Source organism: Arabidopsis lyrata (assembly GCF_000004255.2).
Source record: "Arabidopsis lyrata subsp. lyrata unplaced genomic scaffold ARALYscaffold_2, whole genome shotgun sequence".
NCBI classification, from domain to species: Eukaryota; Viridiplantae; Streptophyta; class Magnoliopsida; order Brassicales; family Brassicaceae; genus Arabidopsis; species Arabidopsis lyrata.
In genome coordinates, this window is record NW_003302554.1 from 19293016 (window position 1) to 19314435 (window position 21420).

General features: G+C 39.6%; 5 protein-coding genes across 6 annotated transcripts; 3 read left to right on the plus strand and 2 right to left on the minus strand.

Annotated features, from left to right (window-relative positions):
• Window positions 1–1119: 1119 nt before the first annotated feature.
• LOC110231005 lies at window positions 1120–1989 on the minus strand. The gene has a single exon (XM_021035559.1). It carries the CDS (start codon window positions 1875–1877, stop codon window positions 1332–1334), a length of 546 nt encoding a protein of 181 aa, XP_020891218.1. The 5' UTR covers window positions 1878–1989; the 3' UTR covers window positions 1120–1331.
• Window positions 1990–3552: 1563 nt separating this feature from the next.
• LOC9325389 lies at window positions 3553–4914 on the minus strand. Its single transcript, XM_021035531.1, has 2 exons — window positions 4345–4914; window positions 3553–4257 (listed from the first exon to the last, which is right to left on the minus strand). Exons 1-2 carry the CDS (start codon window positions 4731–4733, stop codon window positions 3723–3725), a joined length of 924 nt encoding a protein of 307 aa, XP_020891190.1. The 5' UTR covers window positions 4734–4914; the 3' UTR covers window positions 3553–3722.
• Window positions 4915–5108: 194 nt separating this feature from the next.
• On the plus strand, window positions 5109–9397 carry LOC9325390 (NADP-dependent malic enzyme 4, chloroplastic). The gene is made up of 18 exons (XM_002887814.2): window positions 5109–5647; window positions 5718–6125; window positions 6215–6289; window positions 6379–6530; window positions 6609–6714; window positions 6813–6878; window positions 6959–7054; window positions 7138–7209; window positions 7325–7408; window positions 7504–7602; window positions 7721–7768; window positions 7859–7912; window positions 7987–8085; window positions 8170–8259; window positions 8371–8448; window positions 8534–8608; window positions 8696–8915; window positions 9028–9397. The coding sequence occupies exons 1-18, from the start codon at window positions 5618–5620 to the stop codon at window positions 9114–9116; spliced, it is 1941 nt and encodes a 646-aa protein (XP_002887860.1). The 5' UTR covers window positions 5109–5617; the 3' UTR covers window positions 9117–9397.
• An 839-nt stretch (window positions 9398–10236) lies between these two features.
• On the plus strand, window positions 10237–14127 carry LOC110230676. Of its 2 annotated transcripts, XM_021034180.1 has the most exons (4): window positions 10237–10350; window positions 10537–10585; window positions 10661–12238; window positions 12607–14127. In XM_021034180.1, coding segments are annotated over exons 2-4 (1980 nt in total). In that variant the 5' UTR covers window positions 10237–10350; window positions 10537–10584; the 3' UTR covers window positions 13008–14127. The 2 variants fall into 2 exon arrangements, with proteins under 2 accessions (XP_020889839.1, XP_020889840.1); XM_021034181.1 differs by lacking the exon at window positions 10237–10350 and having other exon boundaries at window positions 10362–10585.
• A 286-nt stretch (window positions 14128–14413) lies between these two features.
• On the plus strand, window positions 14414–17882 carry LOC9323925 (protein PAF1 homolog). The gene is made up of 12 exons (XM_002887815.2): window positions 14414–15005; window positions 15081–15149; window positions 15245–15352; window positions 15440–15620; window positions 15706–15782; window positions 15864–15983; window positions 16418–16523; window positions 16755–16841; window positions 16915–16983; window positions 17073–17144; window positions 17262–17405; window positions 17513–17882. The coding sequence occupies exons 1-12, from the start codon at window positions 14452–14454 to the stop codon at window positions 17654–17656; spliced, it is 1731 nt and encodes a 576-aa protein (XP_002887861.1). The 5' UTR covers window positions 14414–14451; the 3' UTR covers window positions 17657–17882.
• The last annotated feature ends 3538 nt before the right edge of the window (window positions 17883–21420 follow it).

The window sequence follows — 21420 nt, forward strand, 5'->3', positions numbered from 1 at the left end:
GAGAGACCATGGAAAATGATAAGCAATTATACGTGAATAAAGGTCAGATGGCTTACGTGTTAGACGTAACACATATATCTCAAACAAATGTATTGAAAGGTAATCTATTAAGCATGACATATTTAATAATCTTTGACAACTATAACAAAATAAAAAACTGAAATTGGAGATGGTAAATTAAGGATTGATTGAAAATTAAGAGAACACGTTGGATTCCTTTTGGATTGGGTTCAGTTCGTAACTGAATCATGTAACAAAATCATTATGTACTGTAAATGCTTTGTAGATCTAAGGAGAAAGTTAAACACTTATCCAAAACGTAGAAAATTGGATAATACCCTTGTTTTAAAAATCGCTAGGCGCTAGTCGGGCGCTCGGCATGGGCCTAGCGATTAATCGGAAAATCGGATTAAAATCGGGGATTAATCGGAGATTAGTTTTAGGGTTATTTTAATATTTTTAAAATATATTAATCCAATATTGTAAAAATTTATGATTTTTATTACAAATTTATGATTTTTATTAAAATTTGAACACAAGTTATTGTAAAACATCACAAACTCTCTATTCAAATGATTGAATAACAAAAATAAAAAGTTTTTTTATACTTGCAATCTAAAAAATAATCGGGGTATATAATATTAGGCGGAAAGTAATCGGATTAGGCGGATAATAATCGGGTTACTGATTTTTAGGGGATTAGTCATTAATCGAGGCGGATAGGGTGGGCCTAGCGATTAAGCGGGGAGTAATCGGGGCTAGGCGGGGATTTTTAGAACAGGGGATAATACCGAATAAAATTCTGCAATTGTTTTCTGATCTGCCAAGGAAAATGAAACTTTTGAATGCTTGCTTGAGCTTGAAGACGTATTTGGCGAAACTGTAAATACATAAACACATATATTGAAACATTGTTTATTAAGCATGATATAAGAAATCTTTGACAGCTATAACAAAATTAAAAACTGAAATTGGAAATGGTAAATTGATACCTTTGGGGTGAAAAAAGTAACTGATTTCTGAGACTAATCGATGTATGATGATGAGAAGACCATCTTTTATATATATATATATATATATCAGCATCTAGTGCTTTCATATTACGATATACACTACATATTAAGTATTTGTTCCTTTGGATTGAAAGAAAAAAAAAAAAACAAACAAACGAAAATACATCTAGGGACTAAATTACGCTTGACCAGGATCTGGATCAATTTTATTAATTAGTACTGTAGTGTATATATATATATATATATATATATGAGTGTTTAGAGTATTAGCTAGCTAGGGACTAAATTAAAACGTTAAGATATTATAATTAAGACACATTAATTAAGGTCCCTGGTGATGGCAGGAATACAGCTCGAAGTACGGGAAATGGCGGGCTTATTGTGAAGAGTGGGTTTATGGCTAATAGACTGACCCCTCGTGCTTCTCCGGAGCATATCTCTCATGGCATCAGCTTGGAAGAGAGCCGGATACTCCCTCCCGAGCTTGTTGAACCTGAGGCAGGCGCTCATGTGCTCCTTCAAGGCCCCTTCTAGCCCTTCCTCATCTCTCTTATACCTCTCCTCCTTCACCGCCTCTGAGCACAGTCCGCATATCCACTTCCCAAAGAACTTCTCCCTCACCCTCTCTATGTACTCCATCGTGCACTCCTCTCTCATCCCGCAGCACTCGCACTTTGCCTTCTCTACCTCCACTATCGTCCCCAGTCCTTTCTCTTCTTCTCTGTGGAAATCCAACGATATGTCTGACAGGGACCTATGCAGTGACTCTTTCGCTAGCTTTGGTGGTGGTGGCGGCTTCACCAAGCTTCCGCTCACGCTCTTCCTTCTCCCGTTTGGTGCCATCCTATCTTCTATTTTTTTCATCTAGAGCATCTGCTCTAAGCTTTGGTATATATATATATATAAGCGGTGCGGTCAGGTTAATACATTCATGTGTGGTTCAGCATTGCCATCTCACGTACGTGTTCATGCAATAGCGACCTCTTTACTTACTCTTTGTTTTACTTTTCACAACAATACTAATTAATGAAGCCACCAATTCACGTGCTACATTGCAACTGGCAACTAGCCTTTTAACTACAAGATCTTCTAAAGTACTATATGTATGATATATATATCTCTATATAGAGTTCATGTATGGGGATATATAATATATATATATATATATATATATATATATATATATATATATATATATATATATATATATAAACATTAAAAAAACACATGATTTAGTTATTTTTGTATGTCACTAATCTCAACTAGACTTGGTCATTTTCTTAATGAACTGTAAACTTTTGTCATTGCGTGCTTATTAATGTAGTTTTCGTTAGAGATTGCAAATTCCGTGGGAAAAAAAAGCATTAGATACATTTCGTTCCCTGAATCTGAATTATAGGAGGAAATCAGATAAGCTAGTGTGCAAATTATATACAAATTAAATGTGGTATTTAAGCCAAAAGTAAAATACAAACAATTATGTAACAAAAGCAAGTGCTCAAGAATTGTGTGGAGGTAAGTAAAAGGAACTATATGTATCCCAAAGACAACGATAGCTCACGTGTGTGTGAGTTTTGTATGTCCACACATAAAAGAGAGGAACAACATGGACTCGAGGAAGACCACTCATAATGAAGTTAAAAGTTGAAACTTGTAAATATTATCAATCCCAACAAAAGAAGAAGAAAAAGACGTATATTGGTTGTTTTAAACTCACTTTTGCGATAACTTAGAAAGTGCGGGGGACGCTCACGTGCATACATATCATGTATATTATACGTAGCTGATTCCACAGAACTCTCTATATTTCTTGTTGTCTACATTGCATGCGCTGTACGTCAATTATAGTTACACTTACATGCGTAGTATGAAAAAAAATGCATAACATTATTATACATCAAATCTGTGCATATATATGTAAATGTTACGCTTTCTTGCAGTGAAATACTCGAAGGTGGATATGTGCTTGCACCGCCTAACCTCGGGTTACGTAAGTAATACTTCAGTGTATATATCTATCTGATTCGTGCGCAGTGTCGAAATCTCCATACTAACCGAAATTTACAAATATAACTATTCAGATGGATTGGGAAAGGAGATTGATAACCGAATGAATACAAAGTTACAAAACCTCCTCTCTTGGATTCGATTTCAATCTCCACGAGCTCCATCAATCTTAAGGAGAGTAGCAACTGAAGCAACGCTCTTTCATCTGTGGAAACAGAGAAATAATGTCCTGCATAATCTACAAGCTCGCTCAGCCCATACCGTGTTTAAGATGACTAATCGTGATATCAAGAACACCATTTCTTCCAGGAGACTCAAACGCCTCTTTAGCAAGCTAATGACGTTGTGGATGCGATGAAGTTTAATTATGGACTTCCTCAGACCTTATTGACACCTTCTTTAATTTGTTTATCTCTTTCTTGCCAAGGAGTCAAATGTTAGGTTTAACAACTTTGTAAATCCTGTTTATTCTTTATGAAAAAAAAATAGCAAAAAAAAAAAAAAAAAAGGTTACAAAACAGGGCACAAGGGGTGAAGAAGGTCAGATATCATTATTTGGATATAGTGGGCTTTTAAATTGAATGATTGGGCCCATGCATTGCTGGGTAAAAGGCTAAAACAAGATTGAGATACACACTGCCGCAATTGTTTTTTAGTTTCCAAAGAAAAGAAAAAAAGAAAAAAGCAACAAGTATGTAATGATCAAGGAAATAAGAAAGGGAAGAGGAGTGTGAGAAATAGAGCAAAGAGGAGCTGTTGGGAGAGGGAAATGGTCTTCTTCTTCTTCCTTGTGATAATTATTCTGTCGGTGTTGTTGTGGAAAGTGGTAGTACTAGTGTTACTAGTGTAGAGAAAGGATATAGAAATGAGATTGTGATGAAGATCTGATTTGTAAAGAAGGGGCCTCCCCACAACACCCTTGAATATGCCGCTCCAGCCTTCATCTCCGACCGTCACGACCACAGCATCCGGACGTGGGGAGAAGGAGACCCAACCTCTCTTGGAGTAGACGTGGAACTCTGCATGGCAGAAGTTGAGACACAGAGAATGTCTTTCGTCATACCCTCTTATCAGCATCCTTATGGCTTCTTCCTTTGATTCGTTTTTGCTACCCTTAATATTATGTTTATTCACGTAGCAAACCCTAACCCCTTCTTCCTTTTCCTTTTGGCTTCTTCCTGCTCCTAGCTTTTCTCTCACCGCCTTCCCTATCCTCTCTGCCTCACCCATCAACTCCCTGCATCTTAATATCATTACTTACTACTTTCTTTTAGACTTTATAATTCCTAATCAAATTACTAGTAATTTTTGCTGCCTTAATTACCTCAAATCTGAATAACAAGCCGTGTGATCATCAGCAATATCTTTATAAAAAACAAACTCCTCCGTCTCATCGTGGAAAATGGTTCTGTCCATGACGGCTTTCACCATAGCCTCTGGAACACCGTGGTTAACGAGCTGAAAACAACCGATGGTGGCGATGGCATCCAGCAGGGTCGAGAGGGAGTCCAACCGGAGGAAATCGAAGGTGGGAGGGTTCAGAAGGAATGTGTGCTTGGGGAAGACTTTATCGGGCAATACAAGATTTGGGACTCGACCACACTTGTCCAGGAACTCCGAGAGGACGTCTTCGTTGGCCGTGAAGGAGGCCCGGCGGCTGGATGCTACGGGGGATGGAGGAGGGGCTCGAAAGTTAGGAGAAGAAGCTCCCATTTTTGTTTGGGGTCTTCTTACACTTAGTTAATTAGAGCAAGGATCTCTTTAATAGCACTAGTATAGATGTAGAGCAAGGATCGATCATTGGAGAAAGAAAAAGTTTTTGTTAAATAAAGCAAGAGCATAATGATGAGATGCAATTCTCTTGTTTGCCTTTCTTCATTTCAACTTTTCCTTTTCCAAAAAATAAAAAATATATTATTATTCATGGACCCAATTTGGGCCTTATAAGCGGCCTTTTTGTTTACACAATTAATGTGGATCCTCATAGGATGGGCACGGAGTGTGACACAAGTCCAAGTTGGAGGAGTCATAAAATGAAAAATAATAATGTCAAGTAGAGAGGGCATGTGGTGGGTCTCGCATACCAATTCCAAACCAACTAAATCTACTTAGTACCAATACATTGATGGTAGTTGCATTTTGCTTGAAATTGTCTGTAGCTAAATCCCTTTTGCTATTTTGGGTCACAATTTTCAATTGAAAAGAAATAAGAAGAAACGCCAAGGAATAGAGAGAGGTCAGAGTCAAAGAAAAGTTATAATTTAGATTTTGTGGGTTAAAATTGACAAAAGCGTACCAATATAGGGACCGTTGGGCAAAAAGGCCAAGGAGTGGAGACGCAATTTGAGAAGAGATAGAAAAGGAAGACACGTCAACAATGTCCATGGAGGTTCTGTGCTCTCAGATTTAGAGCGTGTGAGGGAGATAGGAAGAGAGAGAGAGAGAGAGAAAAGTGAGCGAGACGATCACGGCGGCGCTGAAGAAGAACCCAGAAGACTCTCTCCGTCTCCTCCACGACCACGGCCGCGCTGAAGAAGAAGTCTCTCTCCGTCTCCTCCCTTCTCCTCCGTCTCAGAAACAAGGCATCCCCAGGCGCCATGATCTCTCTGAGTCCGTCGTCGTTTCTGGTATTATTTACATCTTTCTTTCTCCATTCTTCTACATCCATCCATGTCTAATCTTGCTTTGGTTTCTCAGAACAAGACGGTTGTTCCTGGATGTTCCACACACCTCTTTCTGCGCCAGCCTAGAACTCTAATTACCCCTCCTGCTTCCTTGAGAGTGTTTTCCTCTCTCGGATCTAACCGGGATCCCAACGGCAGCCTTCTGATTGAGACCACTGCCACTTCATCCTCCTCTCTCGAGACCTCCGCCGCCGACATTGTTCCCAAATCCACCGTATCTGGTGGAGTTCAGGATGTCTACGGCGAGGATGCTGCCACCGAGGACATGCCTATCACTCCTTGGTCTCTCTCTGTCGCCAGTGGGTATACGTTGTTGCGTGATCCACATCACAACAAAGGCCTTGCCTTTAGCCACAGGGAGCGTGACGCTCACTATCTACGCGGCCTCCTCCCCCCCACTGTTATCTCCCAAGATCTTCAGGTTTCCCGTCTTGTCAGGTTTCACTTACTCTTTCTATATACAACTGCAAATTTGGACTTTGATCCTTTTACTGCACGCTTTGTCTACAGGTTAAAAAAATGATGCACACTCTTCGTCAGTATCAAGTTCCCTTGCAGAGGTATATGGCTATGATGGATCTCCAGGTAAACTAACCCTCTAGGAAGTTTCGCTATCTGAACAACACCAAGTGCCTTTGTTACCCAACTTCTTTCACTATGCTTCTGTATTTCAGGAGACCAACGAGAGGCTCTTTTACAAGCTTCTCATTGATCACGTCGAGGAGTTGCTACCAGTTGTCTATACTCCAACGGTCGGGGAAGCCTGCCAGAAGTATGGTAGCATTTTCCTGCGCCCACAGGGGCTTTTTATCAGCTTGAAAGAAAAGTGAGTCTTTTTATACGGAAATCAACTACCACTTTCAGTATTCTTGGGCTCATCTTTTAACTGAGAATACAATTTTAGAGGCAAGATCCATGAAGTGCTGAGGAACTGGCCTGAGAAGAACATTCAGGTCATTGTTGTCACTGATGGGGAGCGCATTTTAGGGTTGGGAGATCTTGGATGTCAGGCAAGTTGTTTCATTCTTTTCTGCTATCATGAGAGTGGTGAGTCAGGGTTTATCCTCTTACTAATTTGCGCTTTACATGCCATCATTTATGTCTTCAGGGAATGGGAATACCAGTTGGGAAACTTTCTCTCTATACAGCCCTTGGAGGTGTCCGGCCATCTGCCGTAAGTATAGTTTTATGCAAATCAGCTTTATTGCACTCAACCACATCCGCTCATCTTTCTCTCTATATATTGGTTGCCAGTGTCTGCCCGTAACAATCGATGTTGGGACAAACAACGAAAAGCTATTGAACGATGAGTTCTACATAGGACTCCGTCAAAGGAGAGCTACAGGAGAGGTAATTGACACCTTGCACCTTTCAGTAAGACGGTCCTGTGAAATTATGATGAAACTGAACCCTTAGTCCTCTTCTTTCTACAGGAATACTCTGAACTTATGCATGAATTCATGACAGCAGTCAAGCAGAACTATGGGGAGAAAGTTGTTATTCAGGTTAGCTTGACACATGGATAAGTGTACGCCACCAACATGAATTGCTGTTTAGATCTTATGAAATTTCCTATCTGTATATTTTGTAACCAGACATGTTTCTTTTGATAATTTGTAGTTTGAAGACTTTGCCAACCATAATGCTTTTGATCTGTTAGCTAAGTATGGTACAACACATCTTGTTTTCAATGACGATATTCAGGTATAACTACATCCTGATTAAGTTGTGAGAACAAGGTGATTTCGGCTTGAGTACATATTTACCAAGTTGTGAAACTGTATTTTTTCATATATTAGGGAACAGCATCAGTTGTGCTTGCGGGACTTATTGCTGCTCTTAGATTTGTGGGGGGATCCTTGTCAAACCACAGATTCCTCTTCCTTGGTGCTGGAGAGGTAAGGGTTGGGATTTTCTTTCAGTGAAATCCATTCCGTCAATCTATTTCTTGGATGGGGGTGGGATATTCTGCAGGCTTATCACATAGTTTTACTTCCCCATTTTTTTGTGATGCAGGCAGGCACCGGAATAGCTGAACTAATTGCTCTTGAGATTTCAAAGAAGGTAAGTTATACGCTTGTGTTCATTTGCTCTATTAAGCTACTTGTTTTCTTTTCTTATGTGAAAGTAACTTTTTTTTGTGTGCGACTGTAGTCCCATATTCCATTGGAAGAGGCTCGGAAGAATATTTGGCTCGTGGATTCGAAGGTAACTTATGAGATGTGGATTCATCTTTGCTTTGAATGTACTTAAATCTAAAGTACACATTTTTATCTATGTAGGGATTGATTGTCAGTTCCCGGAAAGAATCCATTCAACATTTCAAAAAGCCCTGGGCTCATGACCATGAACCGATAAGGGAACTTGTTGATGCCGTCAAGGTGTGTTGGTTATTGTTCTGCTGCAGAAGATATCACTGTAGAATAAGCCTTTTTTAAGTTTCAACCCTTTTTTTTTTCATTCAGGCAATCAAGCCGACAGTTCTGATCGGAACATCGGGAGTAGGTCAAACATTCACTCAAGACGTTGTGGAAACCATGGCAGAGCTAAATGAGGTATAATTTTTCCGCATCGACTTGCCTGAAAAAGAAATAAGCATTTTGGCAGATTCATTTTTTTCTAGGAGCACATGGTCCTGACCATAAAGTCAATTTTGGTGCATACAGAAACCCATCATTCTCTCTCTTTCAAACCCAACTTCTCAGTCAGAATGTACGGCGGAACAGGCCTATACGTGGAGTCAGGTAAACGAGTTAAGATTGTGATTTCTCATGATCAGAGAGAATTGGAGTATTATCGTTGGGTTACAAAGTCAACCTATTTTTACAGGGACGGGCGATCTTTGCTAGTGGAAGCCCATTTGCGCCAGTAGAGTATGAGGGAAAGACGTTTGTGCCTGGACAGGTTGTGACCATAGCTATTAGCTATTAGCTATAGAATAGGATTTGACAAGTGATTTAAGAGAGTTGATTCTGACGTTTGTGTTGACAGGCGAACAATGCATACATCTTTCCTGGGTTTGGACTGGGGCTAATAATGTCAGGGACCATCCGAGTCCATGATGACATGCTTTTGGCCGCGTCAGAAGCTTTGGCTGAGGAACTGATGGAGGAACACTATGAGAAGGGGATGATATACCCTCCCTTCAGGAATATCAGAAAAATCTCGGCTCGTATTGCAGCTAAGGTGGCTGCCAAGGCCTATGAACTGGGTAAGTAATTGTGTTGCCTGATGTAATGTGTTTCAAGTGTGAATTACAATATTAATGTAATGTGATTTTATAAAAGTGTAAATTATACAAGATTACATTTCCTTATATATAGGACTGGCCACGAGGTTGCCTCAGCCCAAGGAGCTGGAGCAGTGTGCTGAGAGCAGCATGTACAGCCCTTCTTATCGAAGCTACCGCTGAGGATAAGCTTAATCTCTCATTTGTTATGTCTCATACGACTCGCATGGCCATTTCTCTCCTCTCATATTCTTTCACCTTCCTCTTTGCATGAGATTTTTTGTTTGTTTGTTTGTCAGCATCTGAAAATCTGTGTTGTAATCACTGTTTCCTTTGTTTCCTGCTGTTTCTTTTCAAGTCCATAATAATCCTAAGAAATTTGTTTCTCTGGGCTATCGTCTCGTACTCGTGTATGTTAGCGTCTTGGTAGAAACATGTGATTGCATATGGTGTGATTTCATTTTAGGAAATATTCAGGAACATCATTTTAATTGATAGTTATTGCGACTGTTGGCTTTGTTGTTTTTTCTTCTTATTTTGAACGTGTTGTTTTACTAGTACAAATAAGCGATAGCTAAGACATGTTATTAGTGAGTGGTAGGGATGAGCCAATATCTCGAAAGTTGGGTGTAATCAGTGTTCTAAAAAGCGGTCTAGGCGGTCGCCTAGGCCCCGACTAGGCGGTCGCCTAGGCCCCGACTAGGCGCTAGGCTCTTATGCGACGCCTAGATAACTGCCTTGACCGCCTAAAATTACACAGATCTTGTCTAATGTATTATTTCAATATTAATTAGAGTTTTATTTTTATATATAGTTATAAATATTCATATATTATTTAATATAAATATAAATAAATGTTTTATCTAATTTTTGTTTATAATTTCATAATTTTTAGTTTTATATAGATATTTTATATAACTTTTATATATAATATCATATTTATAATATTTTATGTTATAAACGTCTAAACCGCCTAAAAAATCGTCTAGGCCCGATTAGGCGTTCTAGGCGCTAGGCATTGGGTCACCGCCCGCTTAGCATCTAGCGCTTTCTTGAACACTGGGTGTAATTGATTAATGCAGTGAACAAAATTAAGGATTGAAAGTGAATGAGAAAAGCGGAAACTAGCATCGATTTCATTAATTGTTTCTGGAAGAGTTTATCTCTTGCCAGTTTAGTGTACTAAAACCGCATTCCACTTTTGCATCTTTCAATCGTATTTATATAGAAAAAAATATAAAATAAAATTAAAGAGTGAAATGACAATTAGAGGAAGGAAGGTAATGTAAAAGTAAAACACGATAAATATAAGAAAAGAAAAGAAGAAAAGAAGGAGAGCAAAATATCGCGAAAAATTATCATAGAAGTGTTAGTTCCGGCGAGAAGAAGTGAATCTCTCCCGCATCGAGATTTCTCGGTAAGCACTGCTTCTAATTGACTCTTTTCTCCCACTATTTCTCCTTCCAAATTCTCTTTGATTCTTGTTGGTCTTCTCCGATTAGATCTTTGAATCTGTTTCTCTCCTCTCCGGGAACCGGTGGTGGTTTCATCATGTGTCTTTTTGATTTTCCGGCAATCCTTACTAGGGTTGTGTGTTTGGCAGGTGGGAAGCTGACGAAGAACATTTCATTCAGCAGTCCTCTAGCTACTAAGTAAGCAGCTCTATTTATTCTGAGACTGAGATTTTTGCATCATCTTCTAAGCATTCGATTATTGTTGTGTGACAGTGGTACGAGAAAAAGATATCTGCTGGGAATACGCAGAGAAACTAGATGGTAACAAGGTTAAATGCAAGTTCTGCTCTAGAGTTCTTAATGGCGGCATTAGTAGATTGAAGCATCATCTCTCTCGCCTTCCCAGTAAAGGGGTCAATCCTTGTGCCAAGGTTAGGGACGATGTTGCTGATCGAGTCCGTTCCATTTTATCTGCCAAGGATGACCCCAAAGATGCCTCAATCACCAACAACAAGTACAAGCCTCCACCACCACCACCTTTATCTCCTCTTCCCTCTGATGCTACGTCCAAACTACTCTTTCCCTCTTCTCCAAATGCGCAGGAGATTGCCGAGAGGAGTATTTCTCTTTTCTTCTTTGAGAACAAGATCGACTTTGGTGTTGCCCGCTCACCCTCTTATCACCATATGCTCGATGCCGTTGCCAAGTGTGGTCCTGGATTTGTTCCTCCTTGTGCTCTCTCTCTCAAGACTCAATTGCTGGACTCTGTTAAATCAGAAATTCGTTTACAACTGAAAGACACTGAAAAGGAGTGGGTCACCACGGGCTGTACTCTCATCGCTGAGGCATGGACCGACAACAAATCACGAGCACTGATCAACTTCTCTGTCTCATCGCCTTCCAGAATCTTTTTTCACAAGTCTGTGGACGCCTCCTCATATTTCAAGAACACAAAATGCCTTGCTGATCTCTTTGATTCTATCATCCAAGATATTGGTCAGGAGCATATTGTGCAAATCATTATGGACAACAGCTTCAGCTACACTGGTATCTCAAACCATATCTTGCAAAACTATGCAACCATTTTCGTCTCCCCTTGTGCATCTCAGTGTTTGAACATGATATTAGAAGAATTCTCCAAGGTAGATTGGGTCAACCAATGTATATCGCAAGCGCAGGTTATATCTAAGTTTGTGTACAACAATAGCCCCGTGCTAGATTTAATGAGAAAGTTAACAGGTGGGCAAGATATTATCAGAAGCGGTGTCACAAGGCCTGTCTCCAATTTTCTATCATTACAGTCAATGATGAAACAAAAAGCAAGGCTAAAACACATGTTCAATAGCCCAGAGTATACCACAAATCCTAATAAACCACAGAGCATGTCATGCGTGAATATCTTAGAGGATAATGATTTCTGGAGAGCTGTGGAAGAAAGTGTGGCTATTTCCGAGCCTATCCTGAAAGTATTGAGGGAAGTTTCTAGTGGAAAGCCCGCTGTAGGTTCTATATACGAGTTAATGTCCAAGGCCAAGGAGTCAATACGGACATACTACATCATGGATGAGAATAAGCATAAGGTCTTTTCTGACATAGTCGATACAAAGTGGTGTGACCATTTGCATTCACCTCTTCATGCAGCAGCAGCATTCTTGAATCCCAGTATTCAGTATAACCCAGAGATAAAGTTCCTCTCTTCCTTAAAAGAAGATTTTTTCAAAGTGTTGGAGAAACTTCTCCCCACTAGCGATTTACGGCGTGATATTACAAATCAGATATTCACTTTCACTAGGGCAAAGGGAATGTTCGGCTGTAACCTGGCGATGGAGGCGAGGGATTCAGTTTCACCAGGTATGGACAATACATTTATATTTTTTTTTGAAGTCATGAATATAATTTTTAGTCAAAATTCCAAGGGTTGCTATTCGTAACTTGGAATGTTAATACAGGTTTTGAACCAACCTGACTAGTGAACAGAGATGTCTAGGTAGTCTGAGTCGGGAGAAAACTAATCCACGTATCTATGACTGCAATTAAAGCTATGATCTTATTACACAACTAAATAAGGTCAGATTGATATAGCCTGGCACATAGTAAACCGAATTGCAAAACTTGTAGATATCTTCCCATCACCATGCTAGCTTTAGGGCTATGGTCTCGATTCTTGAGAATTGGTAACTAAGCTCTAGAAATTGATGTCAGTTTGCTTAGTAATGCAGGTCTCTGGTGGGAGCAGTTTGGTGACTCAGCACCTGTTTTGCAGCGGGTGGCCATCAGGATACTGAGCCAAATTTGCAGTGGTTACAACTTGGAACGCCAATGGAGCACATTCCAGCATATGCATTGGGAAAGGCGAAACAAGATTGACAGAGAAATATTGAACAACTTGGCGTACGTGAATCAGAATCTAAAGTTAGGGAGAATGATAACCGTGGAGACAGACCCGATTGCCCTGGAGGACATTGACATGATGTCGGAGTGGGTGGAAGAGGCAGAGAATCCCAGCCCTGCCCAGTGGCTTGACCGTTTTGGGTCCGCCCTTGATGGAGGAGACTTGAACACCAGGCAGTTTGGCGGTTCTATTTTCAGTGCCAACGACCATAACATCTTCGGCTTGTGAAGTCCTGGTAAGAGGTTTTCATGAGTTGGTCCAGCGTTGTCGGACGTTAGTTTTATCTTTTGGATCGAGATTGCTGTGTGTTTAACCACACCTCGGTTCGCTCTATTGTGCATAATGTTTTATAATAAAGTTTAAGTAATTGTAGATAAGCTTTTCTCTCTCTTCTCTCTCTAAATTTTTCAGAGAGAGAAAGCGATTCTCGGCAAAGGCAAACTCTTTTCTGGCATCGATCGATTTTTTATCGGTGATGGCTGGCTCTCTTCCAGCATCAGCCGGCTTCTTTAGCGGCGGTGGCTGGCTCCTTTCCAGCATCAACTGGCTTTTCTAGCGGTGGTGGCTGGCTCCTTTCCAGCATCGACTGGCTTATGTAGCGGCGTTGGCTGGCTTTTGGTTATTCCGGCGTAGTCCGGCGTCATATCATGGTTACTTTTAATATCGTCGTTTGTTTTTTTCAATAATCTCATTGGTTATGTGTTGGTGGAGGCGTTTTAGGCGATTACTCGTTTAAAAGTGTTTCTTTTCTGACTCTTTCCTTTGAGGAAGCGGTTTACAAAACTCATCTGAGTTTGGTAACTAAAGTTGAAGAAAAAAAGAATTTTCCGTCGCTTATTTTAAATTGCCTTTAGCTGTTAATTTCTTTGTTTGGAGCTTCGATTAGTTTAACAAACAGTTGTGGAGTAATCAGATTTATTCTTCTCTTTTACCCGTTTTCGTCGGATCTCAATTAACTTTTGAGGTTTTTGGCAAACGGAGAAGTTTAATAGATCTGTATTATATCCTTTAGATCTGTTCTTGTAGTTAACGGTGAAGAAACAAAAGAATCAAGGTTCGATATTCTCGACAGATGATTTCTTTTCACCGGAATCAATAGCTCATACGGCGGAGGTTGTTGTCGGAAAGCTTAAGATTTTTCGTCCAACACGTGTATTTGCAACACCAGCTGACGACACGTGTCTCTGGATGGAATCACGATATCCCATCTTCTTCCTTAGGCGGTGCCCTTGTTTGGACTCGTTTGGGCTTCAAGTAATATATGTAAACCTTCTTTGTTTGTAAGGCCTTTTGTTAAGTTGGCCCTTGTATGGTATGGTACAATAAATAAAATGAGCAACACTTATGAGAAAAAAAAAAAAAAAGTAATTGTAGATAACAAATATCGGTTCCTCACACGTCGCTGAGCTTTGTCCAAAACTAGAAAGCATGTTCAGATACTCAATGCCACTTTTCGTGTTGGGCAATTCTTATTTTTGTAACTGAGTTTTCACTTGAAGCCCTTTTTAATATATGAGTGTTTAAAAAAAGAGGAAGATTGTTTTTGTTTGTTTGTTTGGGCCGTTAATGAGGCCCCCAAACAAACAAAGAAAAGGAAAATTGTCTGACCGGAGCTAATAATATATACTCGTCTTTGTTCGTTCAGGGGATTCAGATCACAAGTACACCGAGAATGGCGTCGTACAGGCCGCCGTATCCTCCTCAAAATCCTTTGGCCCCTCCGCCTCCTCCGCCGTCTTTACCCCCTCCTGTTCCTCCCCCACCACCGTCGCATCAACCGTACTCTTATCCTCCGCCGCCTCCCCCTCCGCATGCTTACTATCAGCAGTATCCTCAATTCAACCAGGTCCAAGCTCCTCCTCCTCCACCTCCACCTCCCTCAGCTCCTCCTCCCCTCGTACCCGATCCTCCTCGAAATCAAGGGCCCAATGACCGCGACAAAGGGGCCTCGAGGCGGGAGCGTGCTAAACCGGATCCATCGAAGCACCACAGGTCTCATCTTCCCCATACTAAGAAAATCGAGACCGAAGAAGAGAGGAGGCTTAGGAAGAAGAAGGAGTTAGAGAAACAAAGGCAAGAAGAAAAACTTAGACAGCAGATGAAAAATTCTCACAAGTCTCAGATGCCCAAGGGACACACGGAGGAGAAGAAGCCGACGCCTCTACTCACCACCGACAGGGTCGAGAATAGGTTAAAGAAACCAACCACCTTCATCTGCAAGCTCAAGTCAGTATTCTCACTTCTAGCAAACGACTAACTACATCGTGTTTACATATTAGACTGATAATCATCTTCTTGAAGGTTCCGGAATGAGCTCCCTGACCCTAGTGCTCAGCTTAAGCTTATGACCATTAAGCGGGATAAAGATCAGTATGTTACTCTATTGCCAAAAAGATCTTCCAGTTTTATTTCTTGACTCCGTTTTACTTCTTAAATCTGATACAGCTATTTGATCCGACCACTAGATTTACAAAGTATACCATCACATCGCTGGAGAAATTATGGAAACCAAAAATCTTTGTCGAGCCTGATCTTGGAATACCCTTGGATCTGCTTGACCTAAGTGTATACAAGTATGATCTCTCAATAAAGTTTGACTGTCTTTAATGCGAGAGACCTCATCTACTCGGATACTTACTAATGTAGCTCTTTTCTTTCAGCCCTCCCAAATTCAAGGCACCTCTTGCCCCTGAAGATGAAGAACTGCTGCGTGATGATGATGCTATTACACCTATTAAGAAAGATGGCATCCGGAGAAAAGAAAGGCCAACTGATAAAGGTGTTTCCTGGCTCGTGAAAACACAATACATTTCTTCTATTAATAATGAATCGGCAAGACAGGTATCAATCTCACTTGTTGAAAGTTTCTTTTGTTATTTATAGCTTGTGAAAGCAGTTTCCAATCTTATATGTTCTCCATGTGTAGTCGCTAACTGAGAAACAAGCAAAGGAACTGCGAGAGATGAAAGGAGGCATCAACATCTTGCACAATCTTAACAATAGGTGTGTTATTTCTCAAATTTGTGTATTTCTAAACAAAGTGAAAAAAGAAGGTCTAATGGTTTCTTTTTCTTTGGTCTCTAGAGAGAGACAAATCAAGGATATTGAAGCATCCTTTGAAGCATGCAAGTCTCGACCAGTTCATGCCACCAATAAAAGCTTGCAGCCGGTTGAAGTTTTACCACTGTTGCCATATTTTGATAGGTTGATTGCTCCTTATTTTCCCTTTGAGACAATCTTAAATCTTAAATCCCGAATCAGGCAATTTTTTCTCATAATAGCCCTGCATGTAGACACAACAATGAAGCCCTTGAAAGCTGACACTTTACGGTATTATCTGTATGTTGGCTTTCTGTGAAGGATCTCCTGTGGTGGTAAACATGCGCTTATAGTTTTCCAGTTGCTATAGAATAATGTAATCAACCAGATGGGAAAGCCAGCCATTAAAGTCTAACTATTCAACATTTAAGAGATGTTGGTCTTTATTTTTTCCCCTTTTCTCTGCTCCATGTCTTGTTCAAATGTTTCTTTGCAAGAGTTTTAGTGCATTGCCTTTTGGATGAAAAATCACTAATAGTTTTCAACTTGTAGCATATTATGCTAATATATTTGTCTCTTCCCTTCTTTTTTCGATACAGGTACGATGAGCAGTTTGTGGTAGCGAATTTTGATAGTGCTCCTACAGCTGATTCTGAATTCTTTGGCAAGCTAGACCCATCAATTCGTGATGAACATGAGTCACGGGTGAGTTATGAGTTACTCATATCCGTGAGCATGGCCCAATTATCTCTGTTCTCTAGTATATGAATACTTTGTTCCTTAGAGGCAAGATGACTGTATAAACTATATCGCTTTTGTTACCGACAAAAGTGTACTCGAATGAGGATGGGATATATGAGATATGGGGCCTAATCTTAAATATGGTTGATTGCCTTATTTTCATATCGATGACGAGCTCTGACCTCATACTCACAGGCCATTTTGAAAAGCTATGTGGTGGCTGGATCAGACACTGCCAATCCAGAAAAATTTCTGGCGTACATGGTTCCTTCGTTGGATGAGGTAGTCATGCCTCTGTCTCCACGAACTGATCTCTGTTATAAACTTTTGTTAAATATGTATGTTGCTGTGCCAGTTGTCTAAGGATATGCATGATGAAGACGAAGATATCTCTTACACTTGGGTTCGCGAATACCACTGGGATGTATGTACCGTAGCCAATGTGGTTTGAGTGAAATTTTGATTGTTTTGAGTTGCAGATTGAAATAAATATGTTACCTGATGTTATAACAGGTACGTGGTGATGATGCAAATGATATTGGCACATACCTGGTATCGTTTGATGATGGGGCCGCTAGCTATCTGGTATGCCGTAGACAATACCTGCATCGCTTTTTGTATCTTTTTGTTACATATTTCAGTTGTGTATCTTTGTCTCTGTCTATAATACTTTGGGATGACCCACCCTTGAGAATTTGGCAGCCCCTACCCACGAAGCTGAACTTGAGGAAGAAAAGGCCCAGGGAAGGAAGATCTTCTGATGAGATTGAACACTTTCCAGTACCTTCAAGGGTGACTGTAAGGCGAAGATCAACTGTATCAGTGATCGAACATAAAGATTCAGGGGTATAGTAAATCCATACATTTAGCCTTTAAAAAGAGTAATACAAGAAGTATGTGGAAAGTTCTTGTTCTCTTACCAATTCCTTTGGACTTTGGGGCTTTGGATGTAGGTTTACTCTTCTAGGGTTGGTGCTTCGAGCTCCAAGATGAGAAGATTAGAGGACGAAGAAGGCCTTGGTAGATCTTGGAAACATGAGCCGGAACAAGATGCCAATCAATATAGTGATGGTAATGAGGATGATTATTCTGAATGAACGTTTTATGTACTTCAAACTATTCAATCGGTTTTCCAATGGTGTGTGAAGTATCCTGCAAGGCTACTTTTAGGCTAATTTAAAGCGTAATATGGCCTCGACCAGAGCCTCGTAATTTGGCAAGTAAAGAAATATTGATTTGGATAGCTGGCGAAGCTGAAAAACGATTTGACATGTACACGTCCATGGTTAAATGAATTGGCCATTTCGTTAGGCTTTTACGACTTTGATCCTATCTACGTGGAGCTTGTGGCCATCAATTCACTATCTCACATAGACGAGAGCTTTGAGAAGTACAACAATGGTGAAATAGTACTCTCTTACACAAAACAAGAAAAGAAAAAGAAAGGCAAACTTTCTCCACCAGTCAAGAAGTATGTCTGTCTAGTGTTTGTGGATGACTGTGAACCAGTTGAGATAAACATACATGTCTGGACATCATCCTCTATGCATCTGCTTTCACTTCTTTTCCTCTTTCTTTCTATGTCTATTTAAGATGGAAATGTATTGGAGACTTTTATTACAAAAGTTTAGAATATAAGTATGGGACAAAAGTTCTCGAAGATGGAATAAACGGCAAATTGGTACATCAATTGGGAGAATATATAATGTTCATCCTGCTTCTGGGGAATTGTATTATCTTCGAATGTTAATCAATTATAAAAAACGACCCACAAGTTATGAAGATATTCTTACAGTAGATGGTATAACTCATAGTACTTTTAAAGATGCATGTGTTGCAATGAGTCTATTAGAAGGAGATGAAGAGTGGCATGAGGCTATGAAAGAAGCCTCTCTTTGGGCTACAGCAAATCAATTGCGTAATCAATCTGTCATGTTAGGGTTTAGGGTTTAGGGTTTAGGGTTTGGGGTTTAGGGTTTGGGGTTTAGGGTTTAGGGTTTAGGGTTTGGGGTTTAGGGTTTAGTCCGAGTAAGGTTCTGACACATGTTATCTCATTCTATGTTTACACGCTTGTTCATCTCCAGGTTTGGAATCTTGGTTAATTACCTTACCCAACTTTTACATTGGCCAATGACGATAAGCCCTATCTAATTACCGTCTCTGATGATCACTCTGTTAAGGTCGAATTCTGTTCACTTCTCTGTTATATAATGCATGTTTACTTGTAACTCTTATACTGTGGCGTAGGTTAACCTATTTGTTTGCCTAGTGGTTTAGGGTTTAGGAGCGATCAAAAGAGCGAAGAGAGAGAAAAGAGATCCATGAAAAAGAAGAGATCTATCGTTTATGATGATGGAGAAAAAGAGATCTGGGATCAAAGATTCAAAAAATCTAGAAAAATAGATCTAGGGCGTTGATGATGATGGTGGAGAAGAAGAGGAGAAGAAGAGAAGAAGAAGAAGAGGATAAGAAGAAACGTGAAAATTATGTGGAGAAGATATGGATTAGCAAAAGAAATGACAAGGGTACGTAATTTGTGTGTTAGATTAAGGGTTTTTGGACTTTGAACATATATTTTGATTTAAAAGAAAATGAGAAATAAAATTAAAATATAGGGGTGGCAAATACGATTAGTTTTATGGAGAAAGTGGCATTCTAGCCATTGTTTCGATAGATCAGTTGGAACAAAAGACGGACCACACGATTGGAATTTTTTATTTTCCAGATATGTCAATGAGATTTTCCTTATATTTCTCCCATCTTATTTTCGTCTTGTTTTTGTTGTTGTAGATGGTTTTTCTTATCCAAACGGAAAATTCCTTTGTTTGATTAGGATATAAATTGCGTATATATTTATCTTCTTCTTTTTCATTTTTCTAACAAAATAAATATTTATCTTTTTGGATAATAAAAAATTCACTAGTAGAATATACAAAAAATAAGATAGAAGCATCATTGTTTTCTCTCTTAAGTGATACAAGTTCGAATGGTAACAATGTATTTGGCTGTATAGAAAATGCGGGTTTTACAATAAAGTACGGTTCAACTATGGTATGTATTGGAGAAATGTATTTGCGAGATAAGTACGGTTTTTACAGAATAAACACTGCAAAAAAAGTTGATTGGTTAAAAAAGTTGATTGAATACATATATATAGGAGACTAACTTATATTTAATCTAAATAAATTAGAAAATAGTAAATATTTTAAATTTCTTAATTCTTATTCCAATAGGAATAATTCTCACAAGTCTCAGATGCCCAAGGGACACACGGAGGAGAAGAAGCCGACGCCTCTACTCACCACCGACAGGGTCGAGAATAGGTTAAAGAAACCAACCACCTTCATCTGCAAGCTCAAGTCAGTATTCTCACTTCTAGCAAACGACTAACTACATCGTGTTTACATATTAGACTGATAATCATCTTCTTGAAGGTTCCGGAATGAGCTCCCTGACCCTAGTGCTCAGCTTAAGCTTATGACCATTAAGCGGGATAAAGATCAGTATGTTACTCTATTGCCAAAAAGATCTTCCAGTTTTATTTCTTGACTCCGTTTTACTTCTTAAATCTGATACAGCTATTTGATCCGACCACTAGATTTACAAAGTATACCATCACATCGCTGGAGAAATTATGGAAACCAAAAATCTTTGTCGAGCCTGATCTTGGAATACCCTTGGATCTGCTTGACCTAAGTGTATACAAGTATGATCTCTCAATAAAGTTTGACTGTCTTTAATGCGAGAGACCTCATCTACTCGGATACTTACTAATGTAGCTCTTTTCTTTCAGCCCTCCCAAATTCAAGGCACCTCTTGCCCCTGAAGATGAAGAACTGCTGCGTGATGATGATGCTATTACACCTATTAAGAAAGATGGCATCCGGAGAAAAGAAAGGCCAACTGATAAAGGTGTTTCCTGGCTCGTGAAAACACAATACATTTCTTCTATTAATAATGAATCGGCAAGACAGGTATCAATCTCACTTGTTGAAAGTTTCTTTTGTGATTTATAGCTTGTAAAAGCAGTTTCCAATCTTATATGTTCTCCATGTGTAGTCGCTAACTGAGAAACAAGCAAAGGAACTGCGAGAGATGAAAGGAGGCATCAACATCTTGCACAATCTTAACAATAGGTGTGTTATTTCTCAAATTTGTGTATTTCTAAACAAAGTGAAAAAAGAAGGTCTAATGGTTTCTTTTTCTTTGGTCTCTAGAGAGAGACAAATCAAGGATATTGAAGCATCCTTTGAAGCATGCAAGTCTCGACCAGTTCATGCCACCAATAAAAGCTTGCAGCCGGTTGAAGTTTTACCACTGTTGCCATATTTTGATAGGTTGATTGCTCCTTATTTTCCCTTTGAGACAATCTTAAATCTTAAATCCCGAATCAGGCAATTTTTTCTCATAATAGCCCTGCATGTAGACACAACAATGAAGCCCTTGAAAGCTGACACTTTACGGTATTATCTGTATGTTGGCTTTCTGTGAAGGATCTCCTGTGGTGGTAAACATGCGCTTATAGTTTTCCAGTTGCTATAGAATAATGTAATCAACCAGATGGGAAAGCCAGCCATTAAAGTCTAACTATTCAACATTTAAGAGATGTTGGTCTTTATTTTTTCCCCTTTTCTCTGCTCCATGTCTTGTTCAAATGTTTCTTTGCAAGAGTTTTAGTGCATTGCCTTTTGGATGAAAAATCACTAATAGTTTTCAACTTGTAGCATATTATGCTAATATATTTGTCTCTTCCCTTCTTTTTTCGATACAGGTACGATGAGCAGTTTGTGGTAGCGAATTTTGATAGTGCTCCTACAGCTGATTCTGAATTCTTTGGCAAGCTAGACCCATCAATTCGTGA

Coding starts and splice junctions, on each gene's coding strand:
- LOC9325389 (XM_021035531.1), bottom strand. CDS start 4,733: ATGGGAGCTTCTTCTCCTAACTTTCGAGCCCCTCCTCCATCCCCCGTA. Junction 4,258..4,344: donor GCTTGTTATTCAGATTTGAG/GTAATTAAGGCA, acceptor ATTAAGATGCAG/GGAGTTGATGGGTGAGGCAG.
- LOC9325390 (XM_002887814.2), top strand. CDS start 5,618: ATGATCTCTCTGAGTCCGTCGTCGTTTCTG. Junction 6,879..6,958: donor GAGGTGTCCGGCCATCTGCC/GTAAGTATAGTT, acceptor ATTGGTTGCCAG/TGTCTGCCCGTAACAATCGA. Junction 8,086..8,169: donor AACTTGTTGATGCCGTCAAG/GTGTGTTGGTTA, acceptor TTTTTCATTCAG/GCAATCAAGCCGACAGTTCT.
- LOC9323925 (XM_002887815.2), top strand. CDS start 14,452: ATGGCGTCGTACAGGCCGCCGTATCCTCCTCAAAATCCTTTGGCCCCT. Junction 15,984..16,417: donor CTGTTGCCATATTTTGATAG/GTTGATTGCTCC, acceptor TTTTCGATACAG/GTACGATGAGCAGTTTGTGG. Junction 16,524..16,754: donor GTGATGAACATGAGTCACGG/GTGAGTTATGAG, acceptor TCATACTCACAG/GCCATTTTGAAAAGCTATGT.
- LOC110230676 (XM_021034180.1), top strand. Junction 12,239..12,606: donor GAGGGATTCAGTTTCACCAG/GTATGGACAATA, acceptor TTAGTAATGCAG/GTCTCTGGTGGGAGCAGTTT.
- LOC110231005 (XM_021035559.1), bottom strand. CDS start 1,877: ATGAAAAAAATAGAAGATAGGATGGCACCAAACGGGAGAAGGAAGAGC.